This window comes from Neltuma alba, unplaced genomic scaffold (genome assembly GCF_004799145.2).
Source record: "Neltuma alba isolate B1F8T4 unplaced genomic scaffold, ASM479914v2 tig00004514_pilon, whole genome shotgun sequence".
In the NCBI taxonomy this organism is placed as follows: Eukaryota; Viridiplantae; Streptophyta; class Magnoliopsida; order Fabales; family Fabaceae; genus Neltuma; species Neltuma alba.
The window spans coordinates 6,963-23,526 of NW_021633741.1; the positions used below are offsets into that span (position 1 = coordinate 6,963).

A 16,564-nucleotide genomic window follows, 5' to 3' on the forward strand; every position below is an offset into this window, starting at 1 on the left:
TGCTGTAATTATATTAATATAATAAGGAGGTCCATTTTAGTAACTTCGCTCACCTTCCCATCAAGGGTGCTGAACCTCCCCGCGACCCTAACGATCAGTCCTCCTGACTTGTGAGCCAACGAAACCTCCTTCGGCCATACCTTCCCCCGACACCCCCCCCCCCAAAAAAAAAAAAAGAACTACACACACTGTTTCTTCTCTCTCTCTCTCATTTTTTGGGCCTTTTTCTTTTTCTTAAGTTATTAACATATTTCCACGTCAGGTGGCCTATAATATTGCCACGTAATCGGGAGCGCCTTTGTGCGCACAACTTCCACCTTTTGGTGGAGCTCTCCACGCGTATATATTTTAACTCGCCCATAAACCTCTCCCTGTGAAAACCAAGCCTCTGCTCTTTTCCTCCGGAACTAACCCAGTACCGCCTCCAAACCCGACTTCATTGGATCCATATTTATCTTCCCCAACACCCATTACACCCGATTTCTCATACCATCCTGCAAAATCCTCATAGCTTAGCCAGGAATTGGTTTCCAAATTGCTGTGATGCCGATGGCGGCTGGGCTAACATTGCCGACCGATCACGCTCCTCCTATGGAACCTACTATGGTGCCGATGCAATCAACACCTATTATGGTTTCAGACTCCTTTGCTAAAGATGCTATTATTTCTTGGTTCCGCAGTGAATTTGCCGCTGCCAATGCCGTTATTGACGCTCTTTGCGGTCATCTTGCTCAGCTCAGTGCAGCCACTGGAACCTCCGACTATGAGTCTGTTTTTTCCGCAATTCATCGCCGGAGATTGAACTGGATACCAGTCATACAAATGCAGAAGTATCACTCAATAGCCGAAGTGGCGGTGGAGCTTCGCAAAGTCACTGAGAGGAAGACAGAGGCCACAGAAAAAAGGCAAGATAACAGCAAGAGTGAGGACGCGAACACTTGTTCCGAAGACAAAAAGAAAATAAATCATAAAACAATGGATAGTGATGGAAATGGCGGTCACGAGGCTCCCGACGAGTACGATTCGCCGGAAAGTGAAATTACCGATACAGGTAATTACATAGAACTGATGATATTCTTCTTTTCTGGGTTTTTCATTGATTTAAAAGGTTTCCTCCTGTTTCTCGACATTCAATTATCGGAACACTATGTTGTAGGCAGTTAGCTACCACGAATGTTGGGATTGATTCGGCATTTACGGCGTTTTTTTCTTGGCAACAGCGGTGTATTCCATTTCTCTTTTTATAGCTTTTATTTTTTAACCTTTTGAAATAAAAATTCTAATATTCCATTTTATAAAGCTTTGGGGTAAAAATTGAGCTTTCCTGACTTTTTAAAATCAAGCTTTGGCTTGGGTACCATTTTCATTAAAATGGGGGCAAAGTAGCCGGTTTTTTTTTGGGGGGTGGGGGTTTTTGTTTTTGGTTTTTTTTGGGGGGGGGGAGAGAGAAGTAGATGAGACTTCAATGTTGTTTGTTTGGTGGGGATTCACAGATTGCGTGGTGCATGGGAAGAAAAGCGTGGAAGATAGACATATCTTTTTTTAATAACCATAGAAGAATTTTTTTTAAAAAAAAGATGGAACTGTTTTTTTACCCAAAAAATTTCCAGTTTGTTCCTTCAAACTGTTAAAATTTACTATTTGTTTAAAAAAAAAAGTTAATATTTTAGTCCGTATAATTTTGAGAATAACAGGAAAAGATATTAGCTTGAAAATTTTGAAGGATTTTTTTGGAAAGGCGTAGAATGAATTAGGTGGGTACGGTACAGAATAAAGATGGTGGCAGGAATGGCATCCACCCCAAGGTTCTGAACTAGGCATGCCTAGAGGCGTGTGCCTTACAGGCGGCAGCCGGTCAGAGCTGTGTCCTGTTCACCATGAAGTGACCTGCCTGTTTCCGCCGTTGTGGATTCGGGCAATCCGGTGGGTACTTGGGTTTCCGCAATTTGGGTGCCATTCCCGATGCTAATTCTATGAATTTGTTTGACTGCTTATCCCAGACGGCGGGTCAACGCTGTCGTTGTTGTTAGTTGGAGATCCTAGAAATCAATGAGCCACATTTTGTTTGGCCGAAGTCATGAATGAGCTGGATTGGCTAGTGAACAAATTGAAGATGCAAAAAACAGTTTTTTTTTTTGTTTGCCAACTGAAAAAAATCAGTTAAAGAATGCATTTATTGCATCCAAATATGGACACTTTCATGTTTCATTGTTTTTGTTGGCTGCATTGAGGTGGCCCTTTTGGCATTATACTGAACAAGGGACACAATCACCCACGAGGACTTCGTCGGAAGACGGCAAATATATGTATGATTAATCATTGAAACTCCAATTTTAGAAACATGACTTTCGGATTCGTTGATCTTCCTAGACTCTTTGAGCCGCATAACCTCCTCTACCGATTGAGATCGTCGCAGTTATGGGATGAATTTTATTTTTTTAATCTGACTTGTGGTTAGTCCTTCGTTCACTGAGTGCTGAATGTTCCATGGCGTTTTCTTTATATTGGGCCGGCAGGATCTCAAGAAATGCAAGCCAGTTTGATGAACAGCAGTATATGCTCCAACCACGAAGAATGTGAGGGACGTAGTTCCCAGATAAAGTTGACAAAAGGTTTCTCGGCAAAGGAGTCGGTGAAGGGGCACATGGCAAGTTCTATCTTTCACAAAATTCACATGCATTCTTTTTAGTAATGAAGCTTGGATTCGTTTATGCAATAAGAAGCAGGTGGGTATTGGTGAATTGGCAGGTGAATGTGGTGAAAGGATTGAAGTTGTATGAGGAAGTTTTTACTGACTCAGAACTCTGCAAGCTCTATGATTTTGTCAATGAGATCCATTCTGCTGGCCAGAATGGAGAACTCTCAGGTAAACCAACTATAGCTGAGTGATTCTTCTCGTTCTAGAATGTGAAGGGAATCACGATAGTGTTCTGTGTCCAAGGAAATTACTAACTTGATCTTGTTGGAGAATTGCAGGCGAAACTTTTATACTGTTCAACAAGCAGATGAAGGGAAACAAGAGAGAGCTGATTCAGCTTGGTGTTCCAATTTTTGGACAGATCAAGGAGGATGTAAAAAGTAGGAATTAAACGATTTCAAGTTTCTCTTTACCATTATTACCAAGTTGTGATTTGGTAACCAGGTATTACATTAACGACTCCAAGTGATAGGATAGTCTGTAATCCTCATTTTCTTGTTGAAAATTTGTGTATAGGTAATATAGAGCCAATTCCAACTCTTCTTCAAAGTGTTATTGATCATCTTATTCAGTGGAAACTGCTTCCAGAGTACAAAAAGCCAAATAGTTGTATCATCAACTATTTTGAAGAGGTAAGTATTGCATACCCTACCCCTTAGTGTGGCTATCTCTAAAGTAGGCATAATAATAATTTGTTACGTGCGACCCAATAACGATTCAGCATTGTCCATACAATCAATTTTAGGGAGAATATTCTCAGCCATTCCTCAAACCCCCTCATCTGGACCAACCTGTGTCCACTCTGCTTCTCTCTGAATCAACTATGGCTTTTGGGCGTACTCTTACTGGCGACAGTGAAGGAAACTACAAGGGGCCACTCATGCTCTCACCGAAGAATGGGTATACATTTAAGAACTCATACTCTTTTATCCCCATAATCATGAACATTCCTGCAACTATGATGCTTAGCTTTATTTGGATGATGACAACTCATTTACAATCAGATTGAGAAGCATTCCAACATTTATGAAATGAGCTCACGCTTTAGAATTCAACCAAGGCACATTCATTTTTCTTTTTCTTTTTTGTGAACTAAGCCATATGCATTTGAAGTTAATATATTTAGCGTTTAGATTCCTTAATGCCTGCGTGTTGGTTTTAGGACTTGTAGCTTCAGGCCATTCAAGTTCTATTGAGCATTTGGCCCCAACTTCCCGGAAGGGGCTGCATCTGAATATTCTAAAATTTGACGCCTTTTTCTTTATTATGAAGCTAAAATACGCATCACTGGGGTTGTACACTTACTTTATCATGTGTGGATTGAGTTTTGAACTAATGACAATAGTGTATATTTGAACTTTAATTTGCAGGTCTCTTATAGTGATGAGAGGGAACAGTGCTGACATGGCAAGGCACGTGATGTGCCCATCTCCAAACAGAAGGGTCAGCATCACATTTTTCAGGGTAAAGCCAGACTCCAACCAAAGCCAAACACCAATTCCTTCCATGGCAACCACGATGGGTGTTTGGCAACCGGGAATAGCCAGCCCATATGGTTTGGCAAATGGAGCTCTCAGTGGCAATGAGGCCATGGATATGATGCCCAAGTGGGGAATAGTTCGTGCCCCAATGGTAATGCTAACCCCCATGCGCCCTATGGTGTTGAGTTCTCGCAAGCTTCCTCGTGGTGGGACAGGTGTCTTCTTACCTTGGAACATGCCTTCCAAAAAACATGCCAAGCATCTTCCTCCTCGTGCCCAGAAAGGACGCCTTCTAGCGTTACCTCCCCCCGTTGAGCCACAATCTCACATGGAAGAGTCCACTTCTGATCCAACCTTTGCTGTGGACGCACAAGTTTGAATTTAGTTTGAAACAGCAGCCTTAGGTTCAACCGAGTATGAACCGAGGAAGGTGGTGGCTTAGTTTTATTTTCATGTACTAATTGGGCCCGGCTGTTGTTTGTTGAGTTTCGTTCTTTCTTTTTGTCTTCTTTCGGCTCTTTTATTGTTAAGTTAGGTTGTATCAATGATCATAGTAGCTTTCCTTTTTAATGGATTTCAATCACGGTACCAAGAGCTTCGGAGTAGAGATCAGGTCTCAAATTTGAGTTAGTGTGAATCATCCTAGAGGGTAGAATTTTGTATGAACTGTAATTTTTGTTAATCTGCTTCTGAAAAAAAAGTTAAATCACCATCATGATGCATAGTTATGATTATTTAGCTCACCCTTCTTTTACTACACGACGGGCTCACTCTGTGAATGAAGTTTCGAATTATTTGAAAGAGGGGATGCCATCTATGTACACAATGAATAGCTGGGAATACAAGACCACTGAAGAAAGATAAGAAAATAAGTTAATTATTGCCATTGTGCTAAGTTATAAGGCAGTCGCAGATTTGGTTTTTTTGCATGAACAGTGTGCCAGTCTCTGTTTATATCTGGAATAATTCCTAGCAACGCCACACTTACATTCTTGCCATGATTCAACAACTAATAAGGCTTCGGTCAACAGAACCATTAATATGGCAAAAATATTTCTTTAAATCAATTTATAGAAGTTGAATTTTTTATTGTGAAACAGAAAAACAAAATCTTGTTTTAATACATTCAAAATGAATGTCAGTATATCGTTATATGCTAGTACGATTTAAAATCAATGCATTCTTTAGATTGTCTATAATATATCGTTATATTCCGCAAACAAGATAATCATTGTTGAATATAATGCTATTAATAGGACTAAGCTATTTGAGCGCCTTTTTGCCTTTAACTGTTAAATCATTCTGTTAAGATAACCTCTAACCAATATTAAATGTTGAGGTAAGACCGGATAACAAAATTTTTTTTATAGATATAGTTTGAATGGGTAATATGAGACTTGAGAATGATTTGGAAATAATTAAATTTATTATAAAAAGTTATATCTGATATCATCAATTGAATCTGTTTATTTGTTTTCAGGTCTTTTTTGGAAGGTATACTGTATATTCACTTCATAAGCACTCCTACAAAATGGAAGATAATACATCCTATGGGGAAAGAAAAAGTTGAAGTGAGAAAAATTGTGTAACTGCAATTGGGCTGAAAAGAATGTACAATCTATCAAGATATTCAAATAATAGGATAGATATATAAATAACATCTCAGAAGGGACAAAGAAAAATCAGGACAGGGTTCATGAATATGACAACGAAGTCACTAATGCAAAATGGCACTACCATTACCATCATCCATGATGAAATGCTTATGATTTTTCTATATCCAAAACAAAAAGAGAGAGACTGAGAGTGAGAGAAAACAATTTCTTTTTCCCCCAAGAATCATCCTTTCCTTTTGGAGTACCTTGAATGAACGACTTCGAAAAAAGAAAAACCACCATAACGTGATCTCCCTTTCTTCCCCACCAAACTGCAAAATGCTGAGCAACCCGCTCAATAAAGTCATATGGGACTAGTCTAATGAGAACTGTCAAATGAATTATGGTCACTTGCATCTCTCCCGCATCATTCTTTAAAATTAAGATCTTTTTTTTTTTTTGGGTCCTTTTTGTCCTTCCAATAATCTAATCAATGCTCCTCCCACCTGAATTCCCAGGATCATTCCTCCAAAGAGTGAGTGCTGGAACGGTAAAGATCATAAGGTGCCCAGAGATGATCAACCGTGCAGGGCTTCCTAGAATCCAGCCTCAACCATGGCTTACCCTTTCCACTCCAATGTAGCAAACTAATAGGACCAGGATGCAGACTCCTACACTTGCCTTCAAGGTTGTCCCCTCCTAACCCATGTTGATTCCACCTGTGGTCCACCGCCTTTATATCGCCAGCCAAAACCAGCAGAAAAGGAGGCAAAGACCCCAAATGGTAAATCCTCTTCTGCTTCTGCACATCCATCCACCTCTCCACCTGCCGAGTATAATCCCCTTCCCTCCATTTCTCCACGTCCACTATCATAACCCCTGTGTTGAAATAGCATGGGTTTCGACCCTCAAAGGCGCGAGACAGAACTGCGTCTGTCCAGAACAGGTCCGTGAAGTAGTTGGTGAAGTTGGCATGGCAGTACTCGGGCGCCGCCACCACCTTGCCCTCCAAGTCAACCTCCCAAAGCTTCGCAATGTCATCCACAACGACGAGGTCGGAGTCCAAGTATATAACCCGATTCACGTAACTAGGGATAATATCAGCAAGGTAGATTCTTGCATAGTTCAAAGGCTGGTCCAATGCTTGTCGGATAGATTTGGAGATTTTCCCACGCACCCTGCTGGAATCGAAGCGGTAAATTTGGAATTTGAGGTAGGGGAAGGTGGTTTTGATGCTGAAAAGGACTTCAGGTTTGAACCTAGCCCACAGGAAATGGAACTCTATGTTCTCAGGGCAGGTGGAATGCTGCAAGATGGAGAAGACGGCGGCCATTGTGCCTCGGAGATAGTTAGAGTCCAATGTCATGGCAATGTGGATCTTCTCTGCGTTGCAGGCGTCCCCATTACGAAAGGCCGGGGCTTCACGAAAACTGGGGACATCGGGGGCGGGCTTGAGGATGACTCCAAGGCGGATGGTGGCGGCGGCGGCGGCGTTGAGGACGAGGAGGAAAGACAGGAGGCCGATGAGGTGTTGGGCTGGGGCCGGAAAAGAAGAGCTATAGGAGGCCATCCTGTCCCCAGTGGCGGGAAATGGCGGGAGGGGCAGTCAGGGAGCAAAGAGAGGCTAGATCGTGGGAGCCATTGTTAGTCTGGTCGAGACAATGGCCACAATTCATTATGATTCATTCCATTAAACGGGAGGAAAGCTGGTTGGTGGGGATTGTAAGGAAGGGAACAATCCTCGGAGCCTCCCTACTCTCTACTTTCAACCGTGTTTCCATTATTGATATTTTGAACCAAATAAGCTGCGTCTCTAAATCTTTCTGCTGATCATCTCCCTTGATTTCTCACTCCAATTTTTTATTTTATTTTTATTTTAATATATTTTCCTCCCTCGCAGGATTTTCTGTATACCCTCCTCCTCTGGTGCCTAAATTGTGGGAGCATGCAGATATTTAGTTGATTGTTAGTTTTCTATCAAGTTTTGGTCTGTGATCCTCTGAAATTCTTTCCCTAATTAACTGGCGATTATAAAGTTATAATATTATCTTCCCTTCATTATATTTATTTGATATTACAAGTCTCTGTTACTGACTTACTGTAAAAGAGGCAACCTTCGATCTTTCGAACATTATCAACCTGAATAGCTGCCTCCCTTGCATTTATTTGCCGCCAAAATAAGGTATCATAAGGTTTTCTTACCATAAAGATTACGGTCGGAGTTGATATCGTGTGCCAGATTCACGGTAGGCATATTTATGACGAAGCCTTTAATGCTGGCTCCCTTAACATACGACCCACAATTTCTTTGGGCCGAAGTGACACAAAACAGGAAACCCCAAAAAACAAAAACCATCTCATGAACAATAGGAATTATTGATTATTTTTTCCTTTAAAATCACGCCGAATTTATCATAGTAAGCCAATTATTTATGAAAAGGGGAAAAAATTATATATTGATTTATGGATAGCCATACGTTGTTACTTCCAGGGTGAGGCACCAATAAAAAAAAAAAGGACTCAAAGTATTAATTTTAAATGTTGACAGTCCACTTAATAATAAGACGCATAATGCAGTATATAAAACTTGTGACAATATAAACGTTGAATATCTCTTATCTCATGATCCATAAACATAGATTGCACCACGCTTTAGTTGATAAATAATAAGAATTGTATAGACCAACGTTTAAACCCCGTTAAAATAAAACTAGATAATCAGAGGAGCCAATCTTGTGTACAAGGGATCACCGCCTCAAAGGCCCAACATGTCCACATATATGATCATTATCATGCACGTTGACAGTCATTTTTGATAGTATGATACTACTTCTAATTCTAAATATAAGACCTCGTAGGCAGTACATTGTTATTTGTCAAGAAGATGCCATCACCATCCCTTTCCCTCGAATCCAATTCTGGTAAATATTCCTGACTGGCTCAACAATCAGGTTTCCGTGCGATACAGATATGACACATCATTAAGATGTCCATTTTTTACCAGCTTAGTTCACTCAAAAGGTATGACATAACAATACATTGAAAGGAAAACTCGTCCTAATTTTGATCTTTCCAGTTGCATGCCACAAGGCAATCAAGCATGATTCAATCATAATTCATCTTTTGGAGGCGCTTGAAAACATTGCTCATCCCAGTAGTAAGGAAATTTCAATCTTGCTGCAGTATGAGGCATGAACCAGTCCTCATAGATAAACCTAGACAAGAGTCAAAACACTCAAAGAAAATAAGTAAGAAAAACGGGGAACAGGGAAGGAATCAAATAAACAAAAACATCTCCATCATAACACCGTAATTCAATTTAACGATGTGCCACCTAAATTCCACATATCATACAAGAGATGAGTTTTAATGCGACATAAAAAGGCCGAAACTATAAAGAAATTTTGAACTGAGTCTCCAACTAACTGACATTTCTCATTAAAAATTCGCACTACTATGTCATGGTCCACTCCAAAATAGAAACCATTACGGGATGCACGGTGATCAAGATGCAGTTAAACCAGAGAATAGTTTACCTAACATGATTCCTTAAGAAGGAATGAAAGAAAAATTTTTAAACATCCCCCCTCCCGGGGAAGAAGCATCTGCTTTCCTTGCCTAAAAGAATAGTAATTGACAAATGGAAGGAACGCAAAGACATGCAGCTTTCATTTGGCAAACTTTGAACTAGTGTCTCCACAGACACTAGGTAGCTTAAAGCACGTTATACAATTAGACAGATGAAAATGGCTCATAACAGATACGATCCTCGTTCCAAGCCATGCCTTGGTCAACTCTTTGGGTAAGCAAAACCAAACAGCTACAAGAAAATTAAGTTACAGCATAAACAAGAAGCATATAAAATAAGGGGTAATAGAGGTTACGTACACTTTAATTGGCGGTCTTGATATGATAACAAGCACTTGTAAATCTTCATGATCATTGGTATTCCATAACTGCAATGCAGATCATCTTTAATAGCCCAAAAATTTGTAGAATTTGTCCACTCTTCCGCACCCCCCGGGAAAAAACCCCAACTAAACCCCCCCAACCAAAAAAAAAAGGGGTGTGCTTCCCATTTTGTTAAGATGAGCAAGCAACATTGAGAGTTGACATCACATTAGTTATTGGCATTATAACTTGATAGGCATAAACGAAACAAAGCAAAATTGAGCATGAAAACTCTCACCCTATTTTATCAGATGTATACCTGATGAGCATCATTAACTGGAATATGAAACGTGCTATTTGGAAAGACAAAGTGCTCCTGTGGCTTCCCTGGGTATCTTTCGTAAGAATTTGTTGCAAGATAGAGAGTGCCACTCCCTTTAAGGACAATGAAAACTTCTTCACAGGAATGCCTGTGAATTGGAGTGCGTGATCCTGGTGAAAATGTTTGAAGCCACACCTCAACCTGTTTTAAACCAGATGATTTTTTGAAAGTAAATGGCATATTACCAATAAGAAATTGACTGGTCATGACTATGATTTTTCATTCTTTTTTTCCTTCGCTGTTCAAAAATATGAACAATATGATTACACCATCTCAATCTTTTTTATTTTAATAAATAGGAGATATAAGTTATCATTATCACAAAGCCGGTTCTCCAGTTAACATTTTCTGCAATGATGATCATAACTTGGGGCATTTTCTTAACACTCACTGTTATTGTAAGAACTTTTATCATTCTGATGATATTTTTGATCTAATCTTTTTTTGGCCAAATTTTTTTTTATCTAATCAAAATATAAGCAAGTTTAATATATCTAAAGAAAATGAAAATGATCAATTATATTATGAGGACCACCTCTCTCATTCCATGCATGACTGAACCTGCAATAGTTATGTGAGAAAGACCCGCCCTTCCATAGTTATCCTCAGGAATCTCACTGATATTTCTTACAAGTGGTAACCCTGCGTATTCGTATATTAAGAAAGCAAAGAATAATTAATTATACATTGTGAAAGTAAGATTTTGACAAAAACTGACATTCATCAGCACAGACCCTATCCTTGAAATTTCAAAACACTAAGCTGCTCATGCTTCTTGTAGTTCCGGTAAATGGGAACATTCTATCAAATTTAACACATAATCTACACAAGAATATGCACTTGAGAACCAGCGCTGAGGATTCTGCCCAACGGCTCAGTAGCAGGACGGGGGTATATTTACCATTGATTTATCATGAATAAGTTTACCAATGAAACAAAAAAGAATAAGTTCGCCCGTAATCAGATACCCATTCCAGTAACAAAAGTAAAAGTACAGACGAAGAAACTCATAGATTGGATGCCTTTTGCCGATTGAACATGTTAAGGTCACCAGACAAAATGTTTAAGTAACGGGGGGAACAATCGTCGAACACAAACTATTCGAAGCAGAATGAGGAAGAGCTACTGCCAACATTGACGCATCACATCAAAGCAGTACAGATGCAAGAAGGAGCATTCGCAGACGAAGAAAATTAGCTTCCCATGCTTATTCAGAAATTTAAAATACGGAAAGGCAAAGGACCGAAGAAGTGATTAAATTAAGAGCTTAGGACTCATAAGCATACTAGCCTGTGATAGAGCAATGGGAGGCAAGAGCGATTGCAGAAAAAGCGAAGAAGCTGACGAAGAAGGCGACAGAGCACCCAGCCATCTTCCAACAAATTCTGGGGACCGCGGAAGAAATGCCAACCGCCTCAGTCGCAAGGGGTGGGTGACACGTGACTTGCACGGGACCTTGATTCTTCCCATTACTTTTTTTTTGGGCCAATATGATTCGTCCAATTACAAAGATCTCATGGGCTTATGGGATAACGTCAGTGCGCGCACGGGCCCTGGGAGAAATCCACGTCCACCATTTTTGTGGCCACGGCGGCAATCAGTTGTTTGTAGATTTACAATAAATTATATTACTTTTTTGAAAATACTTTTTTTGGCCAAAATTTAAAATTACTCTCATTGAAATCGGTGATTTTCAATGTTAAAAGAGGACCAACAATTACTTCTAAAATTACCATTTTTAAAAAATTCATCAATTGCATTAATTAATCTCTCTGCTTTAGCCATGCTTTATTATTTTCTTAAAGTAGCCAAATGCATTTCTTACATAAAATTAAAGAAATATATTGAAAGCGTAAAATAGTTAAGCACGATTTACTAGGTATTAAGGGTAAAACAAACATTATTATGCCTGTTATGTTTTTTTTTTTCAAGTGACTTATATAAAGAACGAACAAAATTTTTTACAATGCTCTTCTTCCCCTTTTTTTGTAAAAAAAAATCTTTGCCCTCCATGAATTCCTTCTCTTTTTTATTTGCCATTGCATTACATTCTCTCCATCCACATAAACTGTGAGACCCCTCCCCCCGCGCCCCACCAGGACTCAAGATGGCGAACTGTAGAATGTCAAAATTATTAAAGGCTATATCATTCTGTCATTTGACAGGTATCACGTTTACGAGATCTTGCTTTCCTAGGAGACGATATTATGAATTCATCATCACTGCGAGTAGTATACAAATGTGATTCAAGAGAAAGTTGCTACGCAAAATATCTGAGGTCTGAATGGTAGCCACCACGTTGATTTCCCTAATCCGTTCTCTGCAGCCATCCAAACTGCAGGAAGAGGTGTATTAGTAAAGAGGAAATGGACCTAATAAATACTTAGGCTTGAATAAATTAGGTGACATTTGTACCTTCCACGCATACATTCCAAAGAAAGCTATCGTGTCTGCAGTCCAAACAACGGCAAAGGACTTCCAAAAGAATGGGATTGCAACATTGAGCAATGGGATTAGAAGAAACAGATAGTTCAGCGCTTCTTTCTCATTTTTTGAACAGTCTCGAGCTCTTAGTGAAGGGATTGCTGCAAGTTTAAAGAGTCATGATTATCTTCTGACCCCATACAAAAACGAGTCACAACTATAATATACATTTTTGCACCAGATCAAGGAAACATGACCAACATTTTGCATGAATTGCGGATCGTAATGGCATGTAGTATCAGATTTTGCTGCGTGATGCAGGGAAATTGGACTTCAAGCTAGAACAACTCAATGTTTCTCAGAAATACGCAACCTAAAGAAGTTTCCGAAAATTTTCACTGACGACTGAAAAATTTCCTTTCCTTTTCTTTTTCGTTTTTTTTTTTGGGCTGAACTGAAAGTTTCTATTAAGACTGACAATGGCATGAGTGAACTTACTAAACATCCAAATAGACCACATTCCCATTAACCTCCAGATATCTGGTTCATTTGATGGGAATAAGAGGTTAAAGGACAAAGCTCCACCTAACAACATTGAGGCATACCCTTGAACCTCAAAAACAGTATACAAGGCAGTTCCAGGGACGGCAGGATTCTTTGAGGCCGTGGAAGCCCTTGGTGCAAAAGTTGAGGCAGTCTTTTGAACAACCTGTCGTGCAAATAGAGATAAAATTCAGTCTACAATGTCTAGTAACCAATATCTTCAGTTCTTCTCAGTCCCAGGAATTTGCACAACGTTTCAGGGGAAAGGCATGCACTATCCACAATTGACTAGAGCCTAGTGATTTACGCGGAAAGCAGATGAACAATCACCAGGGAATCCACCAAAACCGCGACAACTTGCAGAGCGATATTTTGTATCAGGGGTTAATTTTTCACGGAAACAAAGGGAGTGCCTTCAGTATACCTTAAATTTACATCCCTGTTACTCGAATAGAAGTGAGGCTTCCGATTTCAAAATCAGACATAATGGATTAAATAAAAAAAACTTCGGTCCAAGTACCCAGTCTTAATACGATCCAGACCGAAGTACGAACTCTTAGAATGCATTAAAAAAATTACTGATACGAAGTGGAAATTCCGAAAATCGAAATAAATTGCGCATGAGGGGTTGTCCGGGGAGCAAAACTAGCCTTTTTAATATCCTTGTCGATAGAAGCAGAAGAGGCGGGTCGACTGGAGACCGTGCTTTCCACGGTGGATTCCGCTTTTAGCTCTTCCGACAGCTGCTCACCAACCGCTTGTGTGTTTGTTTCATCCGAAGTTGCCCGGGGAGATACCTTGTAGCGTACTACAGAGCGTGACAAGTTGGTTCTGTCGAGTGCAGGGATGGAATGGAACCCCGACAACTTTATGTTCGCAAGAACCGGAGAAGCCACATGGAGACCCGAGGCATGACAGCTGCCAGGAGGCGTTGAGATTGACAAGCTCATTTTGTCCGAAATCCCCTGGGCCTTCAGCTTTCCATCGGAAACTGGAACTCGGAAGAATTGAGATGAGAGGGATAAGGAATTGTGAGGCGGAGAACCGAGCTGGGGTTATGCCCAACGACGACGTTTTAGCTGTCCAGGTAAGTCCATAGTCCGAACCATCTGTGTTCATCTATTCTGGATGACACATTGACGTGGGCTTCTTCTCGTGTTTTTCTCTCTCTCTCTTTTTTTTTTGGAGCTGAATGGCTTCTTCTCGTTGCTAAGGACAAGGGCTTGTTAAACTGCTTAGCTTTTAAAATTTGATGGAAGATCGTCGTAGTATTTCACTTGTTTGCAAAAACGTCCTTTGCCAAGTGTAATATTAATTTGAATATATTAAAAAATTAGTTAAGTTAATTATTTATAATAAATAAGTATTATCTTTTCTAAAATATCATTGCTAACTAAATATATTGGCTAAAATTATTATTATTATAGAGATTACTTTAGGAAATAATAAATAAATATAAAAGACAAAATGAATTAAGATTTTATATTTAGAATTAGAATAAAAATTAAATAAATTCTTACATTAAGAATTAAAGGTACAGTAATTAAGTGCATGTTTTGCTCCGTGGAAAAAATAAAAGAAGCCAAGTGCATGTTTTGTCACATCAAATTTTGATTTAGTGACCGCAAATATAAAACGATGGGGAGAGATGGAACGTGGCAGAAGTCTAGAAGATAAGTAAATGATTAAGATGCCCTTGTAATATGGCATTACTCCTTCCGTCCGTGGAGTTTATCATCTTTGAACCTATCTTTTAAAAAGCCTTTGGACAACACCTGGATGTCGGTGACGACGAACCGACTCGTAGGGACGCAACAACGACGGGTGGAATGTAGCCAGCGAAAGAGGCCCCCGCTTGTTCTCAGGTCTGCGGAGGAGACGGAGTGAGGCATGGGACGAACGATGGAGGAGAGATTGGCTGTATGATTGGGCTAGAGAGGAGAGAGAAGTGGGCCTAAGATTTAAAAAATATATATATCAAAAGGTGTGAAAAAAAAGAAAAATTTTAAATAAATGATTGTTGAATTTTAAAATTTCAAATCAGTACTGATTACTAAATTCGTAAAGAAAATAACTGAATTCAAAAAGCAAATAACAACACATTTTATAGTAATTCTTAATTTGAAATTTTAAAATTCAACAGTCATTTATTGAGATTTTTAAAAAAATAAAATTATATCCTTTTTGTATTAAAAAGTATACATGAGTTGGGTTCATAAGCCCATAATAAAAACATGTACTCCACCGATCCTAAATATAAGACCCTTATACACAGTACTAATATATATAAGGGTATTATATTTAGTACCGGAGGAGTATTTAAGTTTACATTAAATATTCACAGACTGTTTATCAATGAATTAAGAGTCGATTTATTACTAATTAGACTAAAAAGGTGTTTGGATGGAAACTAAAGTATAATTTTAAAAGTAATTTTACGGCATACAGAATAAATATATAAAGGAATTTATCTTGATTTATAAAAAAATATTTTTAAAAAGTACTTTTGGAGAAATCTAAATACCCTTTAAGTCTTACTGGGAAGATAAAATATCTGGGAAGGGGATAGTTTGGGGATCATCTTAGCCCAGTGCTAAGCCGAAAGTTTGGTAGCCAGCCTTGATGACTCGATGGCAAGGTGAGATCTGGTCTTAGCCTAAGAAGTAATTTTAAAAACATTGAAAATTATGAAAAAGTTCTATCCGTAAAAAGAAAAAACTGTCACAATTTAAAACACACGCTGCTAAAAAGTAATATTGAAATAAAAATTAATATTTTTGAAATCATATGCACAGGCAATAATTATTCTTTATTTTTGCGTAATAATTAAAAAATCAATACGTTATATAAGAAATATTAATAGAATTTATACAATAAAATGATCAATATGAACAAAAGAATAATCATTTAAAAAAATATATTATACAGGTTATGCCGGGCTCGGTTTCCTTCTGCAGTCCACCGGCCCAAGTAAACCTGTAAATCCCTTCTCCGGGAAAAATAAATAAATCTGCCAGGGTGGGCGGAAACGCGGCCCTTTAATTTATCTATATAAAAATATAGGGTTATGGTGCGCTCAGCACCCCGAACTATTTTTCCAGGTGCATCAAGTGTTTTAAAATAAGTTTTTGTGCATCCAGTGTCCCAAACTAATTAAAACAGTGCATCCAGTGTTCCAAACTAATTAAAACGGTGCATCCATATCCCGGGCTAACAGAAAAGTTAAGTTTGACCTTTAGTTGACCGAAAAATCTGATGTGGTGGACACGTAGGCATCTGATGTGTATTATCTTGACGAGTTAAGGTGCGCCCAGCACCCTAAACTATTTTCCCAGGTGCGTCCAGTGTCATAAAGTAATTTTTGGTGCATCCAGTGTCTCAAACTAATTAAAACAGTGCGTCCACGTCCCAAGCTAACAGAAAAGTCTCGTTTGACCGTCACCTTATTGATTCAGCTGAAGGTTGATCAAAAAATCCTACATAGCGGACACACAGGCATCTAATGTGTATTATTTTGACTGAAAATTCAATTTATTTCCTCCGCTTCTAA

At 39.0% G+C, this 16,564-nt stretch overlaps 4 protein-coding genes across 5 annotated transcripts; 1 reads left to right on the forward strand and 3 right to left on the reverse strand.

Annotated features, from left to right (window-relative positions):
* The first annotated feature begins 367 nt into the window (after nt 1-367).
* On the forward strand, nt 368-4,786 carry LOC114745043 (RNA demethylase ALKBH10B). The gene is made up of 7 exons (XM_028933188.1): nt 368-1,051; nt 2,517-2,647; nt 2,749-2,866; nt 2,977-3,078; nt 3,215-3,330; nt 3,444-3,598; nt 4,069-4,786. Exons 1-7 carry the CDS (start codon nt 544-546, stop codon nt 4,556-4,558), a joined length of 1,620 nt encoding a protein of 539 aa, XP_028789021.1. The 5' UTR covers nt 368-543; the 3' UTR covers nt 4,559-4,786.
* A 1,508-nt stretch (nt 4,787-6,294) lies between these two features.
* LOC114745033 (probable galacturonosyltransferase-like 4) lies at nt 6,295-7,443 on the reverse strand. Its single transcript, XM_028933175.1, has one exon. It carries the CDS (start codon nt 7,342-7,344, stop codon nt 6,295-6,297), a length of 1,050 nt encoding a protein of 349 aa, XP_028789008.1. The 5' UTR covers nt 7,345-7,443.
* A 954-nt stretch (nt 7,444-8,397) lies between these two features.
* On the reverse strand, nt 8,398-11,426 carry LOC114745042 (auxin-binding protein T85-like). Of its 2 annotated transcripts, XM_028933186.1 has the most exons (6): nt 11,338-11,426; nt 10,583-10,689; nt 9,985-10,188; nt 9,663-9,730; nt 8,543-8,989; nt 8,398-8,506 (listed from the first exon to the last, which is right to left on the reverse strand). In XM_028933186.1, the coding sequence occupies exons 1-5, from the start codon at nt 11,417-11,419 to the stop codon at nt 8,884-8,886; spliced, it is 567 nt and encodes a 188-aa protein (XP_028789019.1). In that variant the 5' UTR covers nt 11,420-11,426; the 3' UTR covers nt 8,398-8,506; nt 8,543-8,883. The 2 variants fall into 2 exon arrangements, with proteins under 2 accessions (XP_028789019.1, XP_028789020.1); XM_028933187.1 differs by lacking the exons at nt 8,398-8,506; nt 8,543-8,989 and having other exon boundaries at nt 9,726-9,811.
* A 729-nt stretch (nt 11,427-12,155) lies between these two features.
* Nucleotides 12,156-14,067, reverse strand: LOC114745044 (protein RESISTANCE TO PHYTOPHTHORA 1, chloroplastic-like). The gene is made up of 4 exons (XM_028933189.1): nt 13,665-14,067; nt 12,970-13,180; nt 12,463-12,632; nt 12,156-12,382 (listed from the first exon to the last, which is right to left on the reverse strand). Exons 1-4 carry the CDS (start codon nt 13,962-13,964, stop codon nt 12,356-12,358), a joined length of 708 nt encoding a protein of 235 aa, XP_028789022.1. The 5' UTR covers nt 13,965-14,067; the 3' UTR covers nt 12,156-12,355.
* Between the last annotated feature and the right edge of the window lie 2,497 nt (nt 14,068-16,564).